At 38.0% G+C, this 19,135-nt stretch overlaps 1 protein-coding gene across 1 annotated transcript in view; it reads right to left on the reverse strand.

Annotated features, from left to right (window-relative positions):
• Positions 1-19,135, reverse strand: part of LOC149063801 (tyrosine-protein kinase transmembrane receptor Ror-like) — a 265,166-nt gene that overhangs the window by 103,028 nt on the left and 143,003 nt on the right. Inside the window, exons 4-5 of the mRNA XM_089255570.1 lie at positions 18,773-19,135; positions 3,386-3,458 (exon numbers count right to left, since the gene is read on the reverse strand). Coding sequence (XP_089111696.1) covers positions 3,386-3,458; positions 18,773-19,135 — 436 coding nt within the window. The remainder of the gene's footprint in view (positions 1-3,385; positions 3,459-18,772) is intronic.

Genomic DNA, 19,135 nt, shown 5'->3' on the forward strand with positions numbered 1-19,135 from the left:
AATTGACAATAACTGAAATCACATCAGAGCATTGATGTACGCAAGGGGAAGGGGGGATCATAACCTTCACTCCTTGAGTCGAGATTATAGGGAAAAAATCTTATGCAGGAAAAAATGTAAAAAACCCCTTTGAGAAGGAAAAAAAAATTGAACCTTACCCTCTGAGAAAACCCTGCGTAGGTCTATGCATAAGAGAACAACACATATAATTAATATTAATAACTACACTCAACTAAAATCACATCGAAGTGACACCTAACTGAGAGACATTGAAGTGAAACCTAACTGAAGAACATTGAAATGGTACCTAACTGAAAAGACGAGGTGGCACCTAACTGAAAAGACATTGAAGTGACACCTTACTGAAAAACATTGAAATGATACCTAACTGAAAAGACATTCAAGTGACACCTAACTGAAAAGACATTAAAGTGACACCTAATTAACCAATATCAATAGCTACACCTAACTGAAAAGACATTAAAGTGACACCTAATTAACCAATATCAATAGCTACACCTAACTGAAAAGACATTAAAGTGACACCTAATTAACCAATATCAATAGCTACACCTAACTGAAAAGACATTCAAGTGACACCTAACTGAAAAGACATTAAAGTGACACCTAACTGAAAAGACATTAAAGTGACACCTAACTGAAAAGACATTCAAGTGACACCTAACTGAAAAGACATTAAAGTGACACCTAACTGAAAAGACATTAAAGTGACACCTAATTAAAGACACATCGAAGTGACACCTAATTGATTAACATTAATTGCTACACCCAACTAAAATCACATCGAAACGACACCTAACTGAAACATCAACGTGACACTTGACCAAAACTTTAATCATAAAGAAAAGGACAAACAGCTAGAAAATATTATTATTATTATTCCGATCTCGACTAGAAATTCTATCTACTCCAAACTGAGAAATGAGACAGCCTTGTCAGTTCAATTCTCTCTCTCCGTTCAGCTTCAAATCCACTGCTTCTTAAACGTCACATTGAGTGGCCTTTTTTTTTTTCCATATACCGAAATGATATAGAATATAGATGATTTCCGAAAGAGCTGCACATCATCTTGGAAGATTTCTCGCAGAAACGAGATTAAAAAATGTAAATTAGACGAATCGATTTCAAATCCCTCGAGAATCTTCAAACTCCTCTGATATATGGTTCATAAATAAATAACCTTACCCATACGGAATACAAAATATTAATGCATTTCCTCCGTAAAGAAATGAAATAAATAAACGCGCACCGAGACCTCTACGTCTACCATTGACGTTAATATAATCAAAAAAAAAATATTCGTTCAACGCATCTTTTAACATAACAACCACGTTCCAGTGATCTACTCTGGATGAATGACCGCCACACCACGCCATTCACAACCATAGCCCGACAGCAAAAATGCAATCCATTTATCAACTACTGGTAAAGGCGACACCTATAAAGCCGGGTCCTCACCCACAGAATTCTGCTGCGCAAAAACCGGTTCTGAGGCGTGGCTAGCACTGCATAGATGATTTTGATGGTTGATCACTCACACCCCAAAACAGGTTTTTGCACTGCGGAATTCCCCATTGCGGGTGTAGATCCAGTTTAACGGAAAAGACAAAAAAAAAAGAAAAAAGAATTGGAGTAAGGAAATCTCTGTCGTAGGCCGGGATTACACTATAACAGTTTTCTAAAAGTTCTTTTATAAAATTTGAAAAATCCAACCAATAGGATTATCGATTGCATTTGCTCGAACGTAACCTATGAGTTTTATTGGTTAGATTTTTGAAGTTTTACAAAAGGGATATTATAAAACTTTTATAATGTAATACCGGCTGTAAACACGGCTGCAAGTTTTGATGTGAATATGTTCTTCATGCCTTCAACCACTTGGCAGGTAATGACATAATTAAATTGGTATCATCATATTTGTCTTTGGAATAGCTAATAAACGATGCCAATGTGGTCTATATGCGTTGCGAACCTCTCGAAATATAGCGCAAAACAATTTCGTCAAGAAAGCGGGTCGCAAGACTGGTGCCCAGAACAGAAGAACAATTAGAACCGTTATTGGATTTATCTCAAAAATGCCTATCAGTTGATGCCATTGGTTCTTAATTGTGTTGCAAACTTCTAGAAATATAGCGTGAAACCATTACGTTACGAAAGCGGGAAGCGAGTCTGGTGCCTAGACCAGAACAGGTGCTAGCCCTTTAAGCGGTATTTAAAATTCCCCCTGATCTGCATTATAACTGCCACATTGGAAGTAAAACCGTGCTAAGAACCCGAGATATTTCGGGGTGGCCGAAATAAAGCAGACCAAGTTTGACGAGATATCTTGGGATTGCCGCTGTAAAAGAGGTTAAAACCAGAGGAGGTGTCATTGGATTTGCCTTCACGAGGTCTACCCGCAGATATCAAAAAGCACTGATATATATACAAGCCTACTGAATACCTACTTCTTGAGATGTGAGTGTTTAAATTATTTCGTTACACAACTATTTGCGAATGTACCCAGTATCGTCAGATGATTTAAAAGACGTGAAAAAAACCCCCCACCTATTCCCAAAACGAAAATATCTGCTTAATCTTCTCATTGCGGCCATCGAAAACGGTTCACAAAAGTGCAATACGGTACTTATAAATATGGAGAGAGGGGAAAACGTCTCCGATTCCCAATCCGCCCCCCTCCCTACTCCTTCCGGGAAATGAGAAAAGATGGCCTCGGCTAACATTCTCGTCCGTAATGGTCATCATAACGCTCGTAGACTGTAAAACATCGCCCACCCATAGAGAAAGATTCACAATGGCCATTCATCTTACGACTGCCCAAACACCCAAAATGCCATATAGATAACGGCAATTAGGCTGGAGGCCGCGTCCCGACTCTCCGTATAGAAGAGATATTTCCCAGCCATATAACATAAAGTACATAAAGATGGATATACATACATATAAATAGACGCTCTGGTCCTTAGTCAAACTGAGCATAGAAACGGCAGATTTATGCAAATGAGGAGACAGAGAGCCGAAACTATTTCTCCCTTAATCTGAACGAATCGATTTCGCGTGAAAAGTCGATCTCTCCAATCCTCCGTTTTTCGGGTCGTAAAGTCGTTAACGTCGTTTACATTAAATGTTTTCCTCCTGATACATCGAGAATCATTTCTTGCGTGTAATGGCCGTGATTTTTCTACCGTAATATCGTTTTGGATTTTTTTTTTTTCATTCCTTTTCCTGATAATCCTTACGTCGAATTTAAAAATGGCGTCGTTTGTTGAAGCGATATAAAACGCGCTCTTTCGGACACATGATGGAAGACATCGATGATAATAATAAATAATCGATAGAAGAATATATTTATTATTGTACTCACGAGCCACCTAAAGCTGGAAAATGTGGAAATACCGGCGGGAAGTTTGGTATGGCTGCCGGTGGTTGTATCCGACCTATAATTTCAGAGAAAACAATGTCAGAACATGGAAAAAGAAATATCAGTTTTTATGTATAGGTCGTATATCACCTCCTCATCTTACAGAGAACGTGGTCCTTGAGTCCATTTTTAGTCCTTGGTTAAGGATTAAATATAAATTCGCCCATTACCTCACTGGTTCTTATTTCGGATCACGCGCTCTTTAAGGATGAGGAGGTGGTATTATCCTTGGAATATAAATTGGAAAAATTAAACACTTTTATCATCGTTATTACTAAAGACACTTCTCACATCACTTCGATCACTTACGAGTACTGAGCACCCTTGGTGCCTAGCTAAACCCATGCGCAGTACCGAAATGCGGCTCAAGTTAGGCCAGGACGATGCCCATCTTTGGATAAAACTTGGGAGACGATTGAATTGGTGGTTGTCGATCTAACTCGTGAGCATGAAATCAGAAATGAGCAACGAGCACTGCGGTGCTCGCTAGCAACAAGTTGGAGATGCCTGCCTTACGTCATGGAGCCATTTGCTCCCTTCTGATATCTAAGAACACGGCAGTAGTTCCAGCATACCACTCTAATTTATTTATGTGGTAAAAAAGATAATAATATTATCTTAATTCGTTTATGATGCCAAACCATAATTATCAGTAGGAGAATTTAGATGTAGGTGCAGGCGTACGTCTCAGGCTTTGGGGATGAGAAGCCGCATGTGATTTCACGTCACGTCAGAGCTGTTGTGAATTCTGATTCGTAGAAATTCTGTGACGCGACTTTCTCACATCATAGAATTTCCACGAATCAGAATTCACAACTTTTCTCTGACGTGGCATGATTATTACGTCACATTAGTGTAGTGTGTTTTGGCCTTTAATCCTTCTCTCATCCTTCTACTATTACTTTTTTATTTCTTCTCTCAATGGCGAACGCGAATCGGGACATCGCATTTCAACATGCTCCTGGAGATTACTTAGCGCCTTCAAGGAATTCCTGTCGGTTGAAATTAATATAACAACTTTGAAATTAATATAGCGCACTTTGCTGCACTGACAAGAAATCGTGGAAGGCCTTGTCTAATCTTCAGGAACTTGTGGCTCTGGTTGAGCGCTGGTGCATAAGAATCAGGGTAGAATTGAATGCGGCTAAGGCTGTATTTATGTGGTTCACAAACCAAACTAAGCTGTCATTCATTGCTCACATCAAAGTGCTTATCATTCCTATTTATCCAGTGTTGCACACTAAATATCTTGGCATTCCGGTGGATAGGGTGCTCTCATTCTCCTACCAGTGCAGCGAAGCCATTCTGAAGGCTACTCGGGCCTCGTTTATGCTTAGCAAAATACGTAGGAGGCATTCTAGCCTCTTCATCAGAAATAAACCTATTCTATATAAGTTGATAATACTACCGGTACTTCTGTATGCGGTGGCAGTATGGTTATATGTAAGAAGATATAACTTGATCAGACTCGAACGTTTCAAAATAAAATTTTACGAAAATATACTGGCATGCCGTGGTTTGTTCGTAACAGTAATGTCCGTCAAGATGCAAAAATCCAAGACATTACACTGTGTACACAAAGAGACTGACGAAAAAATTCTTCCACAGACTTTCACAATTTCAACATCATGCAGAGATTACCTCTTATATAACAGCAGAGAGAAGCTCCAGTTCTCACTACCGAAAAAATTTCTGCATATGAAAAGACCAGCAATGCAATGTCTCTAATAGCTAACTATTTTCAGTTACTGAAATTGATGTTATACTGATAAAAAGAAGGGGGGGGGGTGAGATGAATTCCTTGTACGGGATTTGATCTCACATGCTCAGTACTTGGTGAGGAATAAAATTGGCATAAATGTTGCAAATAATTATGATAACTTGTTCTTGCATTATATTGGTGGTTTATCCACCTTTTGGTCCTTTTTTGAAAAAAATAAGTAAATAAAGTGTGTACTCCTTGAGCTTTCTTTTCGGTTTAGCCAGCGTATATGTCTGGTGATCCTGGTTCTTGGTGTACATAGTACTTATTCTTTAGTCTTATAGAATTCTTATTCTTATAGTACTTTTCTTTATATCTGATCGCATGTATTCATAATAAATACTCTAATCCCCCTAAGTGTGGATTATTGAAGTTAACTTTAATTTTATTCATTTTATGGGAAATCCCGGTGGGGGCCTCAGTTATGTAACTTTTCGCTTTTTCATGTAAGCCTATCGTGGCGTTAGGTGAACGTAAGGTATCACCAAAAGTAATTAAACTTATCTAGCCATGGCATTTCGCTTTATTTCTCGTAGAATTGGCCGAGTGATGATGGAGAGGGTTTTGACGAGTTATTGCTACTCGTTGGAACCTCCGTATGACCCAGGGTTTCCAGGTTTTCAGCATTAACACTCATAATTTTCTGAAAGAAAAGAAAGATGGAAATTTTCTCACTAAAATTTGGTCCAAAGTACAAAAACACTGAATGTAGCCATCTCAATGGGATTGTTGATTACGACCCATTGCAGAGAACAATATACCGTAGAAGGGTATTGCACACTGACTGGACACTCCACTGATCTTATAAAGAAAATTATGTATTCTATTATTATTTTTGTTGTTTTCGAGAAAAAAAGAAAAGGAAAAAAAAAGAATCAATATATATATATATATATATATACAGGGTGATCAGCGAATAAGCCCTTATTTCAAAATTAAATATCTCTACAACAAAGATCAATAGATTTATGCGGTAAACGGTACGTTTATTAGCAAAACTGTAAGAATGTGGTACAGAAATTTCGAAAATTTAGTTTTTTTTTAATTTTTTAAAATTAAAAAAAAAAAAAAAACTGGAGATTTTGGGGTTCCGAAAATCCTCATTTGTGTGAAGAGAAACCACTGCATTCGCCTAAAGTTACTGCATGGGCTGCGTTATGCGCCATGTGTGCTGACAAATTGTTCCAAAATTGTAACGTAAGTAGCAATCGTTTCTCGCACGAAGAAGGGGGCCGATAATGCCTCTGGCGCATACCGCAGCCCATGCAGTAACTTTAGGCGAATGCAGTGGTTTCTCTTCACACAAATGAGGATTTTCGGAACCCCAAAATCTCCAGTTTCTTTTTTTAATTTTAAAAAATTAAAAAATAACCTAAATTTTCGAAATTTCTGTACAACATTCTTACAGTTTTGCTAATAAACGTACCGTTTACCGCATAATTCTATTGATCTTTGTTGTAGAGATATTTAATTTTGAAATAAGGGCTTATTCGCTGATAACCCTATATATATATGTATATATATATATATATATATTTTTTTTTTTTTCTGTGGTTCCCAACTTCAAGGCGCAAATGCGAGCCGATCTCCCCGTTAAAAAGTCTCGCCTCAGAGAGCAACAGTCCTACAAAGATAAATCATTCAATCATAACTCTTCACTCATAGTTAGAAAAACTGGTGGCAGATGGCAGCACTACACATAACAAGCATTACAGAGAAACAAAAAAAAATTTTACGTCAGGTTTCACTACACGTACACGCACATTCCCGCATGTACCGATTCGTTGGGGGTTCCGCGGGGTGTGGGTGTGGGCGGGGTGCATGTGTGGTGTAGTAGTAGGTAGGGTCTCCAAAAAATAGCTCGGGATCCATGATGTTCTTAAGTCAGCCACCTCGTCGCGTTGTATTTGTATTTGTATACATATACAGGGTTATCAGCGAATAAGCCCTATATATATATATATACGTATATATTTCATTTCTTCTGTTCTGTGTAAGTCATCATATTATATACCACTTTATCTACTTTGCCCACTAGTATACTGTAGGCTACTCATTCTTGTATCCGTATGTTATCTCTATATCTTATATGTGTTGTATGTGTTATCTCTATACATTATACATATTGTAATTTTTCCCCTAACTGTGATCTGTCAAAGCGCACACCGCATTTGTACTTTGGACATGACGTTGGACTGGATTTTTGTTTAACAAACACACACTCCTGCTTTACACATTAATGTACAAACTTATCTTTCTTCTTCACAACGCCTCAGAAAGGTTATTAAGTCGTCAGATAGATTCATTGGGCTGGGAAACGCAGAAATAAATTAAATTCTGTTCTGCTGGACCCAAGCTGTATTAAGAAGTTTAATAAAAATAATTATTAATGAATTATTAAACTGAGCTCCCTTATTTTGTAAAAGAGTAGCTTATAGTATAATAGGGTGGATCGAAAAGTATAGGACAAAATTTTTTTTCCGAAATTACTCTTGGCTTCGGGTGCGAAAGTTGTGTCTTGGGTGTATTAGTTTGCATAATTTTTTTTTATTGAAATCCACTCACATCTTCCGGTGGCCCAATCGCCCCAAAAATAGTTAAAAATTCACGATTATATGAAAATATATTAAAAATTGTGAATATTAAAAAAAAAAAGGAAAAATGTTTATAAATTTTTGCAGAGTATTCAAGGTATTAAAGTATAAATTTATACATAATAACAATACATGAAGTGTAAATTTAAATATCATGAATATTTACATATTTCTAAATGCTGTAATGCTTTTTGGTAGTAAAATGTTTGATATATGGCTTCTTGATTTTCTCCTATTCAATATGAAGCCGTGTCTCTTTCTCCACACACACTTTCCGAGGCCTCTAATAAGCGAATGCATCTTTCAACTGCTTGGGTTATGGCATGAATATTTTCATCATTCCTTCCAACTCTTACTATACTAAATAATTTTATACATTTAATAATAAACAATAAATGCAATTTTTCATTCTCTGCCTATACTATTTTCCCTGTGAAATCGATTATTTTACTCAATTTTTTTAATTCAAAATTTACATAAAAATCGATTTTTGGCAAATATTTAAGTGTTTTGGGGCACCGGAAGAAATTGATTGAAGTTAGAAAAATTTTGCATATTTATGCTAGTATGCTTGAAAGACAACTTTTGCACCCCAAGTCGATTCTTTTTTCCTCATTTTGATTTTTCGATCCACCCTAGTATATAAGCATGTTCTCTCGTATATAGTGAAATCAGCGCAAATCGAAAACTGCGTGTATAGTTGCTGCAATTTCTTATTAGGCCAAATCAAAGCTGCATTATACTTCTTCTTAATACAGATTTGATTTGGCCTAATAAGAAATTGCAGCAACTATACACGTAAGTTTCAATCTGCGCTGATTTCACTATATACGAGAGAACAGGTCTTCTATAGGTGGTGGTGTCTGATCACGTGTCTTATGTAGTAGTTTTTGGTGCCCCAAATTTTTCGTGCTTCGAATACCCCCGCAAATGCGTATGACTTACGTAAACTCTTTCGGAAATGCAACATAGCCACTTTGCAATTTATTAAATTATTTTTCCTGCTCTTTCTGCAATTACTGATTATTTCACCTCGCTAAGTGCCTCAAGAAGAATAAACGCTACAGCTTCGGAACCAATAAGAAAGCACCTCCTTGCTTTCCTAAAATGACCTCCTTTTAGCTCCAAATTCTAATTTGGAGATCAGATGCTTTGCATTTACATTGCGTAAGGGCTACAGTACCAAACATGTGTCGAAAAATTCTCATCGAACAAAGTTCGAGCTCACTGATTACACTTTATATGGCTATAAAGCACAAAATAGTAACTTACCGCCACGACAAATGACAAAGCGACCTTTGCCGGAGTTTTTGATTCAGCCCTGTAAATTTACATCCAATTTTCGAACAATGCTTTGTAATTGCAAAAAATTCAGAATTGACTTGTATTCCAATGTGCAAGCATGTAAACAATGATTGCCAAATTAAAAATGATTGATTATTTTTTCTTTATTTCGCATATTTCTGTTTGAATTCGCACTTTCTTTTTGAATTATTTTTTATTAGGGGCCATTAAAGTATTGCGCAAGCAGATTTTTAGCCATTTTTGACTCCCTCCCCCCCCTTATCAGCAAAAGTCAGCAAAATACTGACCCCTCCCCCCCCTCACCAAAATTTCGTCAGCAGCTCAGAATATTTCATATTTGAAAAACGTCAAAATATCGTCAAAAAAGGGTGGTTGATGGAGTGAGCAACCTTTAAACCCCCCCTCCCCCCCCTTGTCATCAAAGGTCTGCAAATCCGAAACCCCCCCCCCCCCCGATGCTGACGTAATACTTGAATGACCCCTTAGCACTAAATGCTTTTTTTTTTAAATTAATAATTTTCATTTTTATTTCATTGCAACCTATCATTCATTTTATCATCAGGAAAAACAAACTATCGTCATTAAATTGATCTATAAAATGACTATAGCATGTTCTCAATAGATTTCTTTGACACTTGAAGGGGGGGGGGCGTAAAACAAAACTCCAAAACTCGCCCATAAAATGGACCGGCAACATCCAAAATATTAATATTTGAGCTGTTGTGAGCTTATATCAATTGACGAAATGCAGTCCTCATATTTTGCGTACTTGAGTACCTTTGGCGCGCCTGCAATAAATAGTTAAAACATCAATGATGTCGATTCAATTCCGAAGAGATGCTCAAATGCTTTTTCTTCTGAATACGTTATCAGCATGGCCCTTTATCGGTGGGGCTAAAAGGAATTTAGCCCGGGGCTCTGTAAAATTACTCTTATTTTTTTTTCACTATAAATTCACTATGGGAGAAGGCTGTGAAAAATCTGACTAGGGCACTAGATGTAGGGAGGGAGGTCACAGTAATCAGACATGGATGAATACGATATTTTTCGGCTGTAAATTAACATGAAATAAACATTTGGGAGCCCCCAAAAACACCCTGGATAACAAGCCTTGCTACAGGATGTGGGCAACCTGACCAGAACACAGGAGACTATACATAGTTAAGTCAGCGATGACGACTCGCTTTTTCCACACTGTTATGGGGTTATTTGGATTATTTCCAATTCTTCATATATCACCACCATGTTTTCGTTTCCATGCGATATTGTATAGTAATAGTCAAAACTCGGTTATAACGACACCTTGGCTAAAACGTCAACAATTGGCGGTCCGGACTGATTCCCGTAGACAATAACGTTAATAAACCTTGCTTGTAACGTAGATGAAAAGGCAACCACCTCGGATATAATCACAAATTTTTCCGTCACTTTCAGTTACATTTCCCCCCCCCCCGAAATTCTCTTAAAATTAGTGCTGATCACATCCAGGGAATGTTCGTCTGTTGTTATATTTATACCTACCGTTTAAAAAACAAAAGATAAAGATTTATTTCATGTTCGACATTTTGATTTGATCACATTGACATGATCACTTTTCAAAAAAATTTCCGTATTTTTCCCTCACTGACTTTTCCTTGTAAAAATGTCCCGTTTTTTTTTCCCCAACGAAGTTAGCTTCAATGCCTAATCTTTACTTGAATCACGAAGGAAGGTAAGCGGCATAATTTATAAATGGTGCTAGTTTATGAAAAATCATTATAAAAAGTGTTATGAGTAAATACTGTATAAAATATCCGTTTCTCACATTTGCCAAGTTTCATTTTTCTTCCCCCCCCCCCCACGGAATATATTTCATCAAACTTGCTGTTAAACGGTATTTCTCGCCAAAGTTTATTTATAAGAAATATTTTGGCACTTTCGCTGACATTTGACAATGTTTTTGGCGCGAATCGGTGATGTCCTGTATTATTTTATTCCAACTTCCCGTATTTTTCTCGATCAAATATGTAGTTACCCTAAATCAGAGATCTTCGTCTTAAAGGGGTTTTGGTAGCACCTTGGTTATAACGAAAAAACTTCATGGAATCTGCGATGTCGTTATAACCGAGCTTGACTGCAATATGGCAATCTGGGACCGATTTTTATCCGGGCATTGTAGCATTTTTCAGGGTCTCATGATTTAGAAGGGCGTGGGGGCAAGGTTTAAACTACATATATCCCTTAACAGAAGTCTCTTTAAACTTAGTTTTGAAGCCCAGTTCCTGTTCCCCAATTCCCCGTGTCAGAGTAAAGGTCTAATGATCATTATGCGAGTCCTCCTCAAAAAGTTTGTACGAAAGAATGTCGAAAGTTTTATGGCGTCACTTCCGGTAATTCCAAAGTTATGAGTCATAAAAAGACCCCGTATAAACAAAGGGTATTTCCGTACATCCGGGATGTATTAGTTTATATTTTTTTGAAGCACTGAAATATATTTCTAGTTATAAATAATTTCACTGGCAACACCCTGTGAGGTAACATTACACGCATAATTAAGCTGAGACTCAATAATCTGAATGTCTGAACTTCCTTAAAAATTCAGCGCTCTGTTGTAGCTCCTTAGCCGTGAATTTGCACTTCAAGGCTCCAAGATGAGTTTTATGAGAACTTTCTGCAGCTTACTCCACGTAGCTGCGAGTTTTGGAACTTTTTTTGGTTGAAAATACTTTCTTTTTCTGTTCCTTTATTAGTACATATACGAAATATCATGTTATTACTGTTGTTTGATTTAGTTAGGCAGGGTGCGTGCACACTGGTGCGATACTGCAAGAAACTTGACGCGGATTGGTTAAAAAAACCTGAAATTAAGGCTTTTTTGTGTCGAGTTGCAGGCTGCATCGCTTGTATTTCAACAGTGTGGTAGTGTGATATGCACCATACTGACTTTGACCGTGAGCATGATAATCTTTTGGTGTTGACCTACGAATCTGCCTCTACTGATTGGAGCTCAAGGCCTTAGAATCGACACTAATGGCCTAATTGACGTTGGATCATCGTTGTTTTCCGAGAAAAATTTATTCTAATCATTTGGTGATTGTGCTTGGATCAACAGCTTATCACCTTCTGCAAAACAAATAGACGCATTCCGGGTTTCTTCTACTTTACATAGATCGACTCGATCATTAATGGAAAAATTCTCGAAACCAACAATATCGCATGTTCATCTTTGCGTCCCTGAAATTCCACTTGGATTGAAGCAATACAGAACCTATTTAGCGGTACATCTATCCTTTCTGGAGGTTAACTTCCTTGAGGTAATTTGCTTCAGTCATTTAGCGTCCTCACCGCAAAATACACTGGTGGATCGAATACATACCGGAATTTCATTCCAGAAGGGCAGAGCGTTGGCGGGTTGGCTTTCTAAAACGTTTACTAGCAGGCGGCTAGGATTTTTGCAGTGTCTTACTACTTCTTGTCGTCGGCAACAACTCGTATCTGTACTCAGTAGCACAGTGAGCGAGCAACAGCTTTATTATTCATTAGCGCAACGCATTATTATACAAGTTAAAGCAGGCGTAAAACCCTCTGGAATTTCGAGGAAGCTCTACGCACAGTTCAAGGAAGAAATTTTATCCTGATTTGCATTAAAGTTTTTAGCAAGACACGATGCGATCGAAAATAAGCTCTACCGTAGAGAAGTATTATTGCAAGAAACATTCGTGCTCTTGGTGAAATTACTGAAGTAGATGGCGCCATAAATAGATATCCGAAATAACATCAAAAATTGGTAGAGCATCAGCTATGGGAGAGCTCAATCCATCACCGAGTAAGGTCTGAATCCTGAAGTACACCGAAAAGTGTCTACAAGGTGCATTCCTCGTGCTGTTCTTTTTTTCAAGAAAACTGAACAATGTAAAATTCACACGCAAGTTAAACAAAAATAAAAAACATGTAATTTGTCCCAATATTTGTTCAGCAAGTCTTTAAAAATATCCGCGCCATTAGAGAGAGAGGCCCATTTATATCAATCAATCTCCAGAACATCCTCCGGATCACCCTCAGACCCCGCTTATAACAAATCTGATCATGTACAACCGAAAACGAGCATCGAAAAACGAAATGGTAAAGCTGAATTTGAGCAGAGGGCGTCCATAACTAATTTGCAAATGGATGGATATTTCCATGGACACAACCAATGCCTTGAGATTCACTCTTTATTTCTCTTTTCGGATGAAAAAGCATTTCTTCCACCAATTTTTTTTTTCACCCGGAATAAAGGTTTTTAATAACAGATATTCGTATTGAATATTCACGGGCTTTACTCTCGGTCACAGCCGCCAGATGTTTCTAATAGCTTTTTAATTTCCCTTCTGACAAAAGAACCAAACTCATGGTGGTTGCAAAAAAAAAAAAATTATTCTTTAACAACTTTTTCTTTCTAAAATTGCAAAAAATTGTATTAAAAAATTTGTGTGTTCATGGTCCTAGAAAAAAAAAAGTTAAACAATAATTTTCTAAATTATTAGAAGAAGTGACAATTGTTTATCAGCTTAAGCAGAGGCGGATCTAAGGTCTTTGCTATTACTACTTAAACCAGACATGCACCTCGTCCATATTCCCCTACGGAACTTCTAACGAATTGGTACATGTTGGAATGTGTGTGCACGTATGGTGAATAGTAGAGAAGTATTATTGCAAGAAACATTCGCGCTGTTGGCGAAATTACTGAAGTAGATGGCCCCCCATAAAGAGATATCAGAAATAGCATCAAAAATTGGTACAGAATCAGGTATGGGAGAGCTCAATCCATCATTGAGTAAGGTCTGAATCCTGGAGTGCACCGAAAAGTGTCTACAAGGTGTATTCTTCGTGCTATTCTTCTTCACGACAATTGCAAGGCCTTACAGGTGAAGCTGGGTACGCCCTCTTCAAGAGAATGAGCCGTCCCCCTTCCTATCCCCCTTATAACGTATAAACTCGCCATTAGATGGCGCTCAGAAATATTAATATATTGCAAAAAATAACTTTTTACACCCATGGCAATTTCTGCACAACTGCAAATACAATCGGCAGAGTAATGATGAAGAGGTTATAATGTGCCATAAGGGCACCGCAGTATCTCGGTCAAACGAATTATGGCGTTGGCAAGGCCACACACGGCTACATTAACAACTACTACTAAACCAGACACATGCAACTCGCCGATATTCCTCTGCGGAACTTCTAGCGAATTGGTACCTGTTGGAATGTGTGTGTATGTATAGCGAACCTTCCGTGAAGTTTGTTTCTGTGCAATGCTTGTTAAATGTGTAGTGCTGCCACATCTGCAATCAATTTTTCTAAATATAAAAAAACTATGATTCTTTTTTCTCAATTCATAGTGTTATGAATTGTGGAGTGTTATGAATGAATAATCGTAATACTGTAGGCCTGTTGCTCTCGGCGGCGGGACTTTCTAACGGGGAGATCGGCTCGCATTCGCGCCTAGAAGACGGGAAACGTAGAAAACCAGCTTCAGCCGACCATCACTGCGGCGACGGTGGGGTTTGAGCTCGGATCCTCGCAATGCAAGTCCGTCACTATGACCACTCGAACACCTCAGTGGCTATGGCTTTTGCTGCCAGAGAGCTATAGAATTATAGTAAAACACCCCTGTTTAACGGAAAAAAAAAATTTTCTAGGTGAAAAGCTTATTTATGCAATGCAGTGTTTCTCAACCTATGGTCCGCAGACCAGAGTTGGTCCACAAGCAGACTCGATAAAATTAATTCTAACTGAATGAAAAATTATTCAACCTTTGTAAATGTGATGTTAGTTTTTTTTCCCATATGGGTTCCAATAAACTGTATGCCTTCATATACTCGCGATCATACGGGATGCGATATAAATACGGCGTGTCACTAAATTTAGTCAAAAATGCAATTTATTGCCGCAAATGTGATTTTGTAATTGTCGCAGGGGTGGGGGGGGGGAATGAAGGGCTGTTACAAATCGCAATAAACAAAAATGTATTTCACGGGGGTGGGGGGGGGGGAATTCAAATGATTAGATGACCATATTTCGTTGAGAAAAATAGTTAAACTGCGATCTTAAATAGAGTCAAATACGGGACATTGCCAGTTATCACAAATTTTGTCAGAAGTATGCTGCACAATCACTAATTGTTATTTAAAAAATTGCGAAGAAACGAAGCTGGAAAATATGTGAGATGAACATACCATGGTAAATATGTATTACCAAAATTAATTTTAAACTTTTATATATCTGTGAAAATGTATAAATTTGGTTTGATTTGAATAATTATCGTAATATAATTTATATTTTATGAAAACCCCGGAATTAAACTATAAAACTTTGATGAAAATTATTTTATAAAGCTTGAAAAATGTAATCAATAAGCACATTTATTACACTCGAGCGAACTTAACTGATCCGCCTATTGGTTGCATTTGCTCGAATGTAATCGATCAGCTTATTCGTTGTATTTTTGAAGTTTTGTAAAAGCTCTTTGATAAAACACGAGAAATTCAACCAATAAGATCAGTGGTTGAATTTTCTCGAATGTAACCGATGCGATTATTGGTTGAATTTTTTCAGTTTTATAAAAGATCTTTTATCAATATTTCATAGTGTAATCTCGGCCTTAGGCTATTTCTAGAGATGTCACATAAAAGTTTTCAATTATTTTTTAAAAAATAGTGTCGAAATACTTTTGATACTGATAATTCGTTACTAAGCAGCTGTAACAAACTGGACATGCCTGAATTGAAAATATGTCGATGCTATTTGCATATACAGTATATGCATACGTATGGATATTTTTTTTTACAAATGAATCATCATCCACACCAACCATTTTCAATCCACTGCAGGATGAAGGTCTCTAAATTTTTAAATTTAGTTGACCAGTTGACTCCAGCCATTTTGCGTGGGGACGCCTTCTCGGGCGTTTAACACCACGGGAGTACCACTCTAGAACACTTGTGGTCCATCTGTTGTCCTGTCTTCTTGCAATATGTCCGGCCCATTTCCATTTTAGACGTTTGATTCTTTCCATGATATTATATACCTTTGTGTGGTTCCTTATCCAAGTGATTCGCTTTCTGTCTCTCCTTGTGACGCCTAGCATACATCTTTCCATGCTCCTTTGTGTTGTGTGTAGTCTTTGTATCGTCTTGCTTGTGAGTGTCCATGTTTCAGGTCCATTGGTCAGTGCTGGTAGCACACACTGGTTGAAAACTTTTCTTTTCAGGCATAATGACACGTGATTCTTCAGAATTACACAGTTTTTGCCAAAAGTGCTCCACCCGATCCTTCTGTTTATTTCATTAATGATTCCGTTGTCCATGGTATAATTTCTTGTCCCAGGTATACATAGTTTTCTACTTCTTCTATCTCTGTATTGTTGGGCAAGATCGTCTTCCTCAACGCAAAGGGGTTGGACATAACTTTAGTCTTTTGCAGATTCGTTTTCAAACCCACCTGAATACTTGCCTTCGCCAGTTCTTGTATCATTTCTTCTAGTCCGTCTGGATTACTGCTGATAACAACAATGTCGTCGGCAAAACGCAAATGGTTGAGAAATTACACATTTATTTTAATTCCTTTCTTGTAAATGAATATACACTAATATAAAATATGCATTTTATAAACATACTTGCTCTTTTTGCGTGGTGATTTTTTTTATGTATTTTTGCTCATTTTTGGTAAGATTCGGAATTTTTTTTCAGAATTTTTTAGTGCATAACTTAATTTGAGATTTCATGCATATTTTAATTTTACAAGTATATTTCGGCACTTTTATGTGAATATTTTAATTTTATATACATACTAGGGGGACTCTGCCCCTCTTCCGCCTTTGGCGGCCAACCCCCCCCCCCTCTTCTCTTCCCAACATATCTTGTTTATTTCGTCCCACTTCATCAGCGTGTGCTATGGAAAGGGGGAAAGGAACGTGTGAAAGCACCAGCTCACTGAAGAAGCGAATTTTAATAAAAATAATAATAAAGCAACAAAAAACAAATGAGATTCATCAAGTACCCCCAGAAAACTTCCCCATGAGGGTCCCCAGATTCAATTCGCTGAATTTCAGTGGGGCCCCACACTGGATATATCTTGGGCTACCGATGTGTTGCAAATTTTACAATGTTAATCATTTTAACAAACATTAATTTTACAAAAATCAATGACATACATCCAGGGGCACCGAATTACAACCTGCCAACATTTCCATGGAGCCCTGACCTGGAAGCTTGTCGGACGCCCCCCTGTGAGAATTTTTCATTTTTATCAATTTTACAACGAATAAAATCCAGGGCCCCACATCCAGTAGCGGGGACACAATACGCAGAGTTTTAGTGGGGCCCTAGACCGGCTATATCTCGGGCTTCGGCTGTTGCAAATTCTACAACAGAAAAGAATGAGATTCATCCAGGGCCCCCAAAAGCTGGTTTGGGGGCTCGAAATCTAAATTCCAGCCTAAGGGCCCTGCTGTAGGATATGGGAGCCTCTCGGTACATACATATAACATGGTCCCGATGGGTCAAATGGGTTCCAATATGTGCTAGAGTTAAATGAATATTTGACCCAAAATCGTAACCGACTTCCGTAACACAAAAACGTAACAGATTTCCGTCACTCAAAAACTTCACCCACTTCCGTCACTCGGTTGCTTAGCAACAGGCCCTTTTCGAGTTTGTGATTTTATATTATAGAGTAGATTTCGGCACATTTATGTGCATATTTCGGCATTTTTATGTGCCTATTTTGGCATTTTCAAGTGCACATTTGCATATTTTTAGAGCATATTTCATCACTTTTTAGTGCATATAACAGTTCTCGGGCTTTAAATATAAATACAGGCGAATCCCATTTCAACGAATACCGTCATAGCGAAAATCTCGTTTTAACGAACACTTTTCTGATCCCCCAAATAAGTTTATGTAGGAGAAATGCAAATACCTCGAATTCCTTTATAAAAAAAAATCAATTTTTTACCTCGAATTTCATTATAACGAAGTGATTTCTCCGGTCTCTTGGAGTTCGTTATAACGGGATCTGACTGTATATATTTTTCAACTTTTTCGAAATTTCAACCCCCCAAAAACCAAGTTCACATTTTTGCTCACTATAAATTTTCTCAAAAAATTTATTCAATTAGTAGAAAAGGTCTCGCTTCTGGATGAAAAACAATAAAATGTAAAAAAGGGTAAGATGAGGGGGACGACGAGAAGAAAATGGTCTAAAGAGGGACATGGACGGGAAAATACAAACGAACACTGGTAGAGAAAGTTTTATTCAAATAAATTTTGTTTTCTTACACACATATTAATTAGCGTTACCAGATTTTGAATGTCTTGTCGGTGACCGTGGGGGGGGGGGGGGGGGCTCTAGGTCCCGTCGGAACGGGCACTGCTATGAGAGGGGCACCAAATCGAGTGGGAAAAATTAAGTAAAAGAAATGGGTAAACATAGTTTGTCTGTGAAATTCCAACTAGTTGTCTCTAAAGATTTTTCCAAGTGGGGACTGTTTCGCATTTGCTCATAGAAGTTAGAAAACCAACTTCAGTCGACCACTACGGGGTTCGAAGCTTGATCCTCACGATGAGAGACCAGCACGAAAATGTATTATAGTCTGAGAATCTAGTAACCCTATTATTTATTTACTTATAGTCTTTATTTCACGTTTACCTGCTTTCACTATGAGTATCCCCGTCGATTCGAGCTTACGCCTCGGCGGTTGCATGCTCCTGTGGTTGGGTCCCTCGAGAGCCTCGCACTTGTAATATCCAGTGTCGTGCGTATCCAAATTACTGATCTTGAGACGGGATCCGACGCGACCGGATCCGGAATTGAACTTCCGGATTTCCAGTCGTCCTTTCTCTTCTTCGACGGGGGCCTCGTTCTTGTACCAGCGGAAGTGGATCGGGCCTGGGCCCCCGACTACGTCGCACTTTAGTTTCACTGACTCCCCGGATTCTTTGGTAATGTTCGTCAGGGCACGTTCCAGGCGGAATTCCGGTCTCGACGGTGCTGCAGCTCCAGTTGCATCTG

Source organism: Pholcus phalangioides, unplaced genomic scaffold, assembly GCF_987345545.1.
Source record: "Pholcus phalangioides strain wild (caught in Gottingen) unplaced genomic scaffold, Ppha-v1.0 ptg000043l_1, whole genome shotgun sequence".
In the NCBI taxonomy this organism is placed as follows: Eukaryota; Metazoa; Arthropoda; class Arachnida; order Araneae; family Pholcidae; genus Pholcus; species Pholcus phalangioides.